This window comes from Mus caroli, unplaced genomic scaffold, assembly GCF_978045245.1.
Source record: "Mus caroli unplaced genomic scaffold, Mus_caroli_1 scaffold_4, whole genome shotgun sequence".
Taxonomy (NCBI): Eukaryota; Metazoa; Chordata; class Mammalia; order Rodentia; family Muridae; genus Mus; species Mus caroli.
Window position 1 is genome coordinate 112,466,055 of NW_028227259.1, and position 11,628 is coordinate 112,477,682.

The window sequence follows — 11,628 nt, forward strand, 5'->3', positions numbered from 1 at the left end:
GCTGGAAAAGAAAAGAGAATGGGTGGGTGGGAGGCATGTCAGTGTCCTGATGGGGATGTAGATTTAGTCTACTCTCGAATCATATTTACTAGTAACTTATTCTGTAATGGAAAATACTGAAGATAAAGTAAAATCTTGTTAGGTGGTGGGAATATGCAAAAAATGGAGTCTTTTATGGTTTAAGCTTAGTTATTATTGTCATACTGAGGAGCAGTAAGTCAGTTACTGAGCAAATATTAATTACTAAGTAGTATTGATCAGAGTGGTCTTAGATAATTCACTAATAAAATCTTATATTCTTATATAGACCACTCTCCTCCTTTAAGTCCAGCATGTCTACATTTCTTGAAAATATTTTCAAAATGACAAGGAAATTCTTATAAATGTATGTATACAGACTCTCAGACAGTCTATTCTTGTATTATACAATTTTTGGTTTTGAGAAGATGCTGTTTTGAACTTGACAGTATTTTCTTACTAGATAATGTTTGAGTTACTTGTAACTAGATCTTTAAATTATTTTGAAAATGTGTAAGGTAATTGAGTAATTGTACTGATAAAAGAATTGATTCAATAAATTCTTAATTCCACCTTAAAATGTCAGAAATACATGTTACTCATAATGGTAGAAATGAGAAGTATATATTCTTTAGGTACATAAAAATGTAAAAACATTTTGAGCAACTACTGATACAGGTTTTTATGGCCAGGAATGTGCTAGTAGAGTTAAAGTATATAGAAATGTTTGGTTAGAACAATCCTAAAGTTTTCCAGATGCACGAAGTCTATATTAACACTTTTTGGATCTAAATTGATTTCAACCCCAAGGCTGGCCTTCTATATACTCATTTTATTTTCTGGATCTTTAGAGATGGCCTTTTTAAAAGTTGTCTCTGGTCACATTTTTTTGTACTATAAAGATACCCCGAAATAGTCTGTTGGGACTCAATACTCTTTGCTTCTTGAGATTATTTAATTATTAATTTAGAGACAGAGCATTACTGACATATGCTCAGGCTGATCCACAGCCCTGGGCTCAGAGCCAGAAACAGTGAGTGGCTCATACTGTGATATCAGGTACTTGGGAGGAGGTTAAGGCAGGAGAATCATGAATTAAAGCCAATTCACCTTCTTAATGAGACCAATCTCATAAAAGTAATAACTATAAAAACCTGAATTTAAATAATCCTCCTAGCTTGGTGTCTCATGAATTGGGAATCTGTTATCTATGATCTATTATTAGTTACCTATTATCACACCTAATCTAGAAGCCACATTTGGGAGAAGGGAAATGTGGGGGCTTTTTTCTATTCTTGACCTATCCTTTCCACTCATGATAACCTATAGCCTTTAGATAAGAACCTGTAGCCAGCTATGGGGGTTGATAAGAATAAAGGATATCAGGGGGAAAATATTTTGTGGTATCTGGTAGTTCTCCATGAGTGTTATGCTAGGGCCTTCCATATGTATTTGCAGGTTTATGTCTGGGAAAGAAATAAAGAAGAAGAAGCATTTGTTTGGGTTGCGAATTCGTGTTCCTCCTGTGCCACCAAATGTTGCTTTCAAAGCAGAGAAAGAGCCGGAAGGAACATCCCATGAATTTAAAATTAAAGGCAGAAAGGCATCCAAACCTATATCTGACTCAAGGTAAAGTCTGCGACACAGCTCTATTTATCACTGAATGTGTGTGTTATGAGGTGGCATGTGACAGTGTGTATGACAATGTCAGTGGCTTGGTGACCTGCACTACCCCTACCCCATGGCAGGTAGGTACCCAGGGGTAGCCCTACCCCTTTAGACAAGGTAAGGAAAGAGGATGTTAGATGTTCACTTGTTGGCCTTTGGCCTTTGAGGAAAGGATTTAGTACTTAGGTTTGTTGTTTGCGCTGATTTGCTTTTCACACTCTGCACCCAGGTCAGATGACTTTACCTTCTAAGTGCTGAGGGTTTAATGACAGACAGATTTCCTCTTGTCCTTAATAGGATCATATTATAGTGAGGAAAATGTGTAATAAATAATAAAGTAATTGAGGTTTCTGATGCCATTTAGAGTTAGTATGTTGTTGGGTCAGTAGAGGGAGGGGCATTGTACTTCAAAGCGAAGGCTTAAGGAAGGAGGACTGTGTAAGATGATATTTGAGAGCATTCTAACAGTATGCAGAATAAAGGAGCATAGCACTCCAGGGTGCAGAAGTGGAGGCCATGAAACATAGTCTCATAATAGAAGACTAGGGAAATTCCTTGGATGGCTCTTGATCACACAGCGACTTGCAGATATGGATACCCTGCCCTCTCTAAACAATGGTAGCCATTTTAATTAGGTTAACAGTTTTAATTATCTTTAAAAAATTCTTTGCAAGATAGTACAGAAAATTAGGAAAAGGTAAAGAACTTGGTTTTGTCTGGATGGTGCTTGTGCAGGAGTTATGGAAACAGTCAAGTGGAGTGAATAGGGCTGCCATCTCTTTTGGGGCAGAATTGATCAGATTTGCTACGGAATTAAATTTATGAGGGAAAAAGAGGAATAAGTTAACAGATTTCAAATTTTTAGCTTGAACAACTCATAGATGCTGGTTTCCCTACTAAGATAGGGAAGAATGTGATGGTGAGGTGGGTGGGGGACATTCCAGTTCTGATTTTGAATTGAGATTCTTAGGACACATCTAAATGGTGATGGGTAAGTGACTTTGACTTGTAGATAGGGAGTGTACAGACAGGTCAGGACAGATGATAAAGTCAGGAGAATGAATAAAATGATCTAGTGTAATAAAATGAACAAGTAGGTGTCTGAATTTAGAAATTTGGAGATTTATAAAATGTATAAAACAAAGGAGATTGAAACAGAATGACCTTGATAGTAGAATGAAACCAGGATTATTGGTGTCATGTAACACAACACAACACAACCTTGTTATTAGTGACATTGACAAAAGCAGTTTATTTAGAATAAGTAAAGATTTAATGAGTTGAAGTATGATTGAATCCATACTTTGTGATTTATGTATTAAGAACTATGCTTCTGCATGTCAGGGATCTAACATTTAGAATGATGGTAATCATGGAGGGAAGAGGCATTAAAGGGTACAAAAGGAATCGGAGCTAGACAGAAGAGAGTGAAGAGGAAATGTCAGAGCTGAGCTGTCTTGCTGTAAAGTTAAACAGACCAATGGACTGGAAGTGGAAGATGGGAATGATAGTAAAGCTTAATAGCTATTTTAGTAGTTAGGAAATAATTGGAATCTGGTTTTGTGTACCAAGAGTGGCCCAGTGACTAAGCAAAGATGAGTGTAAGTCAAATCTCATTGAGAAAGCAAAGGGAAGGTTCTATTGCCTCAGTCTGAGAATAACTTTTGGTAGCAGGAGAAACCCCTTTCTGATGCAGTGGTTTGAAAAAAGCAAGTATATGCTTGTGGAAATTAGAAACTTAAGGTTATTGTTTATTATATTTTCTCAAGAAAGTGAGAGGTCAGTGAGGCTACTTGAAAGGGCTGTATGCAGAGGGGAATTATTTACAAAACATGGACAATACCATATAGCCATTTTCATAATAAAGGACATACTTAAGGTATTGTTGAAAGGAAAATATACCTCTTCCTGCCATTTTCCAGTTTGATCTAATCCTTTATTCTCAGTTGCCATTATGAAATAAGAAATGAGAGTCTCACAAACCTCACATTGCTGTGATGTTAGGAGTGTACTTGGTCTCTGGCAGCTCTCAGATTGTCAAGTACTACCAAGAAGGATTTGTCTGTCTGTAAAGCTTCCCTGTGGACCCCATGCCTGCTCAGTCCTTTCAAGGCTAAGTGTACGGTTACTTTTCCTCTGTGGTCCTCCTTACATGTTAGGTTATTCATCCTCTTCTTGAGAGTTTTGACCTTTTCTGGGCCTTCCTCTCCCAACTACCCCTTTCTTATCCTCCTACTTTCTAGTCTGCTGTAGTTGTGGTCCTTTTCTTTTTCTTATACTTTTCTTATAGCATCCTCACGGCACTTTCTTTTGTTAGCTTGCTTGTATTTATTTGTGAATCCTTCAGCAGAAGCATCATTGTCCCTTTTATACCTTTCTGTAGCAGCCGTTGTTACATGGAGTGACTCTATATTCTGCATGTTCCTGTTTGTCCTTTCGTTCTTCCCTTTTTAGCTATAGCCTTGTTTATTCAGCTTTTTACTACTTGGTAGGTACATACATGTTTTAAGAATGATTTTCTAGTTTGCAGTTAAACCTTAGACCTGTTAAAGGCTCTGTCTGTCAAAGTATGGAAGATTTCTTGTTTCTCCTTGATTCTGTTTCTGATGGTAATATTCAAGTGTCCCTTTACGTACACGAATATGTGATATTATGACTGAGAATGTATATTTATTTTTTTTTTAATTTTTAATATTTTTATTACATATTTTCCTCAATTACATTTCCAATGCTATCCCAAAAGTCCCCCATAGCGCCCCCCACTTCCCTACCCACCCAATCCCATTCTTTTGGCCCTGGCATTCCCCCATATTGGGGCATATAAAGTTTGCAAGTCCAATGGGCCTCTCTTTCCATTGATGGCCGACTAGGTCATCTTTCGATACATATGCAGCTAGAGACAAGAGCTTCGGGGTTCTGGTTAGTACATCATGTTCCAACAATAGGGTTGCAGATCCCTTTAGCTCCTTGGGTACTTTCTCTAGCTTCTCCATTGGGAGCCCTGTGATACATCCAATAGCTGACTGTGAGAATGTATATTTAAAGAGAAACTGTTGATAGATACTGAAAATTTTAATATAGGTATTTTCACAAGGTTAGCTAATTTTATAGTCATTTTTAGTAGTAAATTCTTGAAACCATCCCCTCCCAAGTTGTAAGAAATCAATTAAAATTAAAAAAACCTCTTTAGCTAGTATGGCTTTTTGGTGATTTGTTATTTTTTAAAGTCTTGAAATGGTAATCATATATTAGATGTATAGTATGGAGAATACCCTTTTCCTTAAAACTTTCAAAAATTGAATTATAATTATTTAATCAGCTATGATAAACCAGTGTCATTTTTGCTTTTTGCAAGGATTAAATACAGTCTTTGTTTCAGGGAAGTAAGCAATGGGATAGAAAAAAAAGGAAAGAAAAAATCTGTAGGTCGCCCTCCTGGCCCATATACAAGAAAAATGATTCAAAAACCTGCTGAGCTGCCTTTGGTAAGAGGACTTGTTTGCATTGTTCTCAGTAAAAAGACACTTGGAAATTATTGAGAACTGAATGTTTTATTTCAGTTATAGTACAGTTGTCCTTTATGAATTTTTTTCCTTTAATTTTTTTTTTTTTTTTTTTGTAATTTTTAGGATAAGGAATCAGTTTCAGAGAATCCTACGTTGGATTTACCTTGTTCTATAGGGTAAATAGTTAATTTTTTTCTTTTCTCGGAATTTGCTTTGTGAAGGAATTAGTATCTCTATTGTTATGTAATATAGTTGTTATACCATTTAAATTCTTTTGTCTCAGGAGAACTGAGGGAATTGCACATTCATCCAATACCTCAGATGTGGACCTCACGGGTGCTTCCAGTGCAAAAGAAACTACCTCGTCTAGCATTTCCAGGCATTATGGGTAGGTATTCTATGTATTACTCTGTCTGAAGTTTCCCTGTAACCTCAGCTGTGCTGGACTAGGCTGGCCTCAAACAAAGAGATCCACCTTGAGTGCTGGGATTAAAGGCATGTGCCATCACTGCCCAGCTTGATTGATTTCTTTATTTTTCTAATTTTAATTAATATTTTTTTTCCAGATTGAGTGTTTTGGGGTGGGGCATATAGGGGTATACTTGTAACACTGGCCACAGATGACTTAAAACACAGCTGTGTCACTTTGAAACATAGTTGACAGCTCATAAAAGCTGCATCTCTAGAAGTCTGTATAAGTTGCAGATAGTTCCAAAAACCGTTTCTTCCCAGTGATTTTTCTCTCTTCTTATAATAACTGTAGGGAGGAGGCTTAAAAAAGTATTGAGTCTTGTAACTTTTTTGAGACATGGTTTCTCTGTGTAGCACTGGCTGTTCTGGGACTCACTTTGTAGACCAGGCTGGCCTCGAACTGATATATATATATTTATTCTGTTCTTAATCATTTGAATGCTTTCAGAACACAGACACTACATAAAAATAGAAATACCACTGGATCTGTGCTGAAAGACCTTACTTACTATTCTTACAGAGAATCCCAGTTTGGTTCCTATCACCCACATCAGTCAGCTCACAATCTTCTATAATCCTAAATTTAGGATATACAGATTCTGGCTTTACTGGGAACCTACACACATGTAGCCTGCACACACACAAATAGAAATAAATCTTTTTTTTTTTTAAACTATTTAATTTTTACTTTCAGTTCTTGTTGGCTAAGGCTATTTCCCACCCCCACTGCCAGCCCCTCTTGTTCCAGCTCAGCTCCCTGAGGCCCATAGGTTTTTGTTTTTGTTTTTAATTTGTTTCTCATTACAGGATTACAGGTGGTTGTGAGCTACCATGTGGTTACTGGGATTTGAGCTCAGGACCTCTGGAAAGAGCAGTCAGTGCTTTTAACTGCTGAGCCATCTCTCATCTTTTTGTTTTAATTGTTGTTTTACAGTTCAGAAACTGCTATTCTAGAAATGTAAACATTTAACTTGTGCTAATGTGTAAACTCATTTCCTAAGAATCTTTTTTTGTCCTCTTGGTTTTTAAAGACAGGGTTTCTTTGTGTAATCCCAGCTCTATTGCCTCAGCAAACTAGGGTGACCTCTGCTGCAGTGCTGGGATGAAAATCATGAGACACACCCTACCCCCACCCCCACCCCACCCCCACCTGGCTGGATTTGCTTTTTTCTTTCTTAGTGGTGCTAGTTAGTGCACCAAGGGCCTGTGTGTGCCAGGCAAGCTCCTTATTATTGAGTCTCATTGCCAGCTTTGCTCTGATTCTTTTAACTTAATAGCACATGGTTAAAGGAGGAAAAACTGTACAAAGATCAACCCCAAGGAAGTGATGATGTCTGTAAGAAGGAAGGCAGTGACACGGTGCTAATGACTTTAATTGTACTGAATATTATCTCAGCAAACACATACTTAACAATAGCCAGGTGGTGATAGTCAGTACAGCCTCGGGGAGTCTGCGGCAGGGAGAGTATGAGACTTTGCTAGCCTAGTCTATAAGATGAGAGAGAACCTTTACCCAAGTGAAAAAGATCTTAGCAGATGTGTTCTTTTCCCTACCCTAGATTACCTGACTCTAGAAAGAGAACTCGCACAGGAAGGTCATGGCCTGCTGCAATACCACATTTGCGGAGAAGAAGAGGGCGCCTTCCACGAAGAGCACTCCAGACTCAGAACTCAGAAGTTGTAAAAGATGATGAAGGCAAAGACGATTATCAGTTTGAAGAACTTAACACAGAAATTCTGAATAACTTAGCAGATCAGGAGTTGCAGCTCAATCACCTGAAAAACTCCATCACTAGTTATTTTGGTGCCGCAGGTAGAATAGCGTGTGGCGAAAAATACAGAGTTTTGGCTCGTCGGGTGACGCTTGATGGGAAGGTGCAGTATCTTGTGGAGTGGGAAGGAGCGACTGCATCCTGACTGTAGGACTGAACGTTATGTTCACTGCACTCGTTTTCTGTTGGTACAGTAAACAAACAAACAAACAAAAAACAGAGTGTGGGTTTTATTATCTTTCTTAGAAAAACAAACAAAGAGAAAACACAAAAATATTCACAAAAGGAGATGATACTGGCCTTAAAACATGTACTTGTCAATGTTAACGGATATTGTCATAAAAAAGATATCTTTTAAAAATCAGAGGAGAGACTTAATTTTTTTAAATCTTAAGATTTGTAGACTGTTTCTAGGATAGGCTATTAAACATGATTCAAACCCATGCATGGTGTTAGATACTTTTTATAATTCCATTGAGTCAATTTTTGTGATTAGTGGTTATCAGAGCAAACAGATCATGTAGATAGCACAAGTATTTGGAGAAACATTGTGTGTTTTGTTAAAAAAATGTTGGAAAGATTTATTTCAATACCCTTTAGATTTCATAAAGTGCAGTGTATATAATGTCTACTGAAAGACTGTAAAATATTGAAATTTCTTTCAAGCAAAATGTAAAAAAATATATTGAGCCTGTAAATTGCTCTGTGACTAGACTTCATTGTCGTCTTAATATATTCTTTGCATGTACATGTATATACACACATGTGTATATATGTGTGTGTGATTATGTGACCTATGCAATACAAATTATGGGAATGGGCAGCTTTGGAGTATATATCCCATAATTCTTATTTCAGGAATAGTTGCAGTATTTACACAGCAGCATTTCTTCTCAGGCGTTTATTGGGTGCTGTTGCTTGCTATGTATGAAGAGAAATGTGTCAAACAAGTTTAGTGTGTACTGAAGAAGGGTGTGAACAAGAGTGTACATGGGCTTTTAGAGTGCTTTTCAGTCCTTGTAACTCAGCTGTTGAATACCTAAAACAAATTCGAGTGATAACTACATTATTTCCTATTAGAAGTGACGTTTTCAAGTTCTTGTGGCACATTATGATTGTAAATGTCTCAGTTTAACAGCAAGTCTGTAGGAGCCCAGTGAAGACTCCTGAAATGTCTGTAGTAACTGTTAGTCATGTTTGAGTAAGCGGAGTATGAACAAAGTCGTTTATTGCACAGGGTTAACAAACAGTATGTTGCTAGCTGAGGCTAACTGCTGTTTTATTACAACATTACCTCTTGTTTTTATAAAATGTACCAAGATTTTAAATTGATATCTTTATTTTACGTGTTAAAAAAAAGTTTCTTTTATCACCAGTGTTAGAGTTGTCTTCTGTTTTTTTGTTTTGTTTTGGTTTGGTTTTTTTCTTGTTGTTTTCTTTCTTAGCCAAAGAGTAAACAGAAGAATATTATTTTGGTAGCTCTTCATTTTACTTTTATAATGATTGGGGGATTTTAGACTAAAAATTGGGGAAATTTCTGCCAAAATGAAAAAATATGTGACGTGTATTGATGACAATGCTAAAATTGTGGTTAGTGCTTATTTATTCCATTAATTGATTATTTGCCTGTTTTTAAAGAAACATGCTTTATTTCTTTAAGCATCTTCAAAAGATGACTTTTCTTGTCACATTGTAGCCAAAAGAAGCAGAGAACTTCTTGTCCTGCTTTTGGTTCCTGGTTAACCAGGTATAATGAGCTTTACAAAGTGCAAATTACAAACTGTCACTTCTGTTCACCTCCACCAAAACTTGATTTCCCCTAGCTATTAATTTAAAGTTGCCTTTCCTGCAGCTGCAATATTTTGAATAACACAAAGATTGTGTTAATTTTTGAATGTTTGTTTATATCTAGGGGTAATGGAAAATGTAATTCCCGTGTAACCTTATTCACTCCAGCTGTATCATATTTCATTTTTCCCAAAGTTCTTTAATTTTAACTGAACACCAGCAGTATTTTTAGTAATTCTTTAAGATACTTGGAAGACAATTTATCAAGCTGAACTGTCTCTAGACTTAATTATTGTGAATGTCTGTTTTCTTTTGTCATGGTGGTTCACATGGCTCTGATGTTCAGTTTGTATTTTTGAAATTGCTTTACTTAGAATTAAAACAGACCAACATTAAATGTGTGTATTTTTAAAAGAGCTAATGAGTTTTTCTTCTGTATCTGCTTGAAAATACACACAGGTGCAGTAGTAAACTGCTTTTATTTAGCTAGGGAGGAGGAATTTTCCAATTCTTTTATATACTTGAGTTAGTCTTGAAGAACTTTGCTCCCATTTCCTTTTGTCATAATGATAGTATTGTATGTTCACTGTGAGTGATCTTTTAAAAAAGGATTACATGCTTTGTATTTGAAAGACAGTGTTTATGTCCTTTCCTCTTCCAAATACTGTAGAAAATCAGACTTCACAGTTGTTTCTTCTTCCTAGGTATTGGGGCACATGTAAACAGATTTCCCATTTTTGCTTTTCTTTTTTTTTTTTGTCTCTAATCTACAGAATAGTAAAGTGTAAAATAATATACCTTCCTTTCTTTTTCATTTTAAGCATTTAAGAGAAAAAGAGCACAGAAGCGGTGAATCTTGGAAGCTGCTAGAATAGGTAAACGTAGGTGAAAAGGACAAAGTCCTGTTGTGTTAGGTTCTGGCTTGTTCAGCAAGCAGCTACACGGCAGGAGCAGAAACTTTTTGAAAAAGTGTGGTGGAAGTTTTCTGAGGTTTGTAAAAAGGTAGAAGGAAAGGAAAAGGCTCAGAGAGGCTTGGCAGAAGCTCTAAAAGAGACCATAGGAAAACTTTATTGTAATCTCTCATTTGTAACCACCCTGTACTGTATGATAAGCCAGTTAAGTGAGTGTGCGTTACCAGAATAATTGAACTGCACAGCTCCTGTCTTCCTGTCCTGTGTGTGTGTTTTTGTGTGCGTGCGCTGTGCTAAAGGGTCAGGTCTTTCTGGAAAGATTGCTATTTAAAATCGGGCATATGTGAGAGCTGAGACTGTCCCAACTTTATTTTTTGTTGACAGTTTAATGTGTGAGTATTTGTTTTCTCTCATGGATATAGTTAGATTTCTGTTTATCAGTGTTGGGATAAAGTTGTAGTTTTGGCTGATTTGTGCTCCTGTTTGGTACTATTAAATTTTAGTTATTAAATTTTGAAAGAGAGTGTTTTAAGGCCAACAGATACCCATGTAATAATTAAAGATAGATTCCCCCCACCCCCAAGGCCCTCTGTATGGAGAAATTTTCTTTTCTTTTCTTTTCTTTTCTGAATTAAGAGTACAGTAAAACTCCAGAAGTCCCATTCAGTTTCTCTTAAGGCATTTGATATCAGTCAGTTTTTGATCATGGAAATGAAAACGTGACATTTAAATGTAAAGTAAAAGGTTTGTCTGATCATAGGTGTTTTTCTAATTGGTGTTAGGAAGCATAGATAATTCTGATACATTTCTGACATGTGAGAAACATGTAGCATCTCTGTAAGCAAATAAATAGATGGTGTATATACAAGTGTTTGTAAGTTATAATACCAGAGTAATAGGTACATGAAATATTAATTTACTTTATTTTTTAAATTAGAATAAAGTCAGTGTTTGGGTGTGTGCTATTATTTTTTACCATTTCAGTGGCTGAGATAGGAAGATCAAGAGTTGGAGACTAGCCTGGGCGATATAGTAAGACACTGTCCAAATTAATTAAAAAATAAAAATGAGCAAGACTAAGATTACAGCCTGGCGATGGTGATGGCACATGCCTTTAATCCCGGCACTTGGGAGCCAGAGGTAGGCGGATTTCTTGAGTTCGAGGCCAGCCTGGTCTACAGAGTGAGTTCCAGGACAGTCAGGTCTACACAGAGAAACCCTGTCTCAAAAAACCAAGAAGATTTTAAATGAACAAGATGACTGCCTCTTTGTACCCGGCAGAGTTCTTTATTAGCCAACTCTGTTTATTGGCATTTTCTGTTTCTGGAGATGAATACAAAAATTGAATTCTTAGTAATTCCTTCAAAGTAATTCTTTGGTTACTTAAGAGATTCCCCACTGTGTATAAACAAAGAAACAAAACCTTCACAGGTTATATATTATGTACATTTGGATAAAACATCCTGCCTAGCCATTTGTCAGGATGCAGGCCTG

General features: G+C 36.5%; 1 protein-coding gene across 3 annotated transcripts in view; it reads left to right on the forward strand.

The window, feature by feature from the left end:
* Mtf2 (metal response element binding transcription factor 2) overlaps positions 1-11,221 on the forward strand; it is a 43,971-nt gene extending 32,750 nt beyond the window's left edge. For 2 of the 3 annotated variants that reach the window (XM_085836985.1, XM_021163376.3), the window contains 5 exons: positions 1,477-1,647; positions 5,066-5,171; positions 5,316-5,368; positions 5,476-5,580; positions 7,223-11,220. In XM_085836985.1, the coding sequence (XP_085693111.1) occupies positions 1,477-1,647; positions 5,066-5,171; positions 5,316-5,368; positions 5,476-5,580; positions 7,223-7,580 (793 nt within the window). In that variant the 3' untranslated portion in view covers positions 7,581-11,220. Of the gene's footprint in view, positions 1-1,476; positions 1,648-5,065; positions 5,172-5,315; positions 5,369-5,475; positions 5,581-7,222 lie in introns of all 3 variants that reach the window. The other variant, XM_085836986.1, reaches the window with a different exon arrangement.
* The last annotated feature ends 407 nt before the right edge of the window (positions 11,222-11,628 follow it).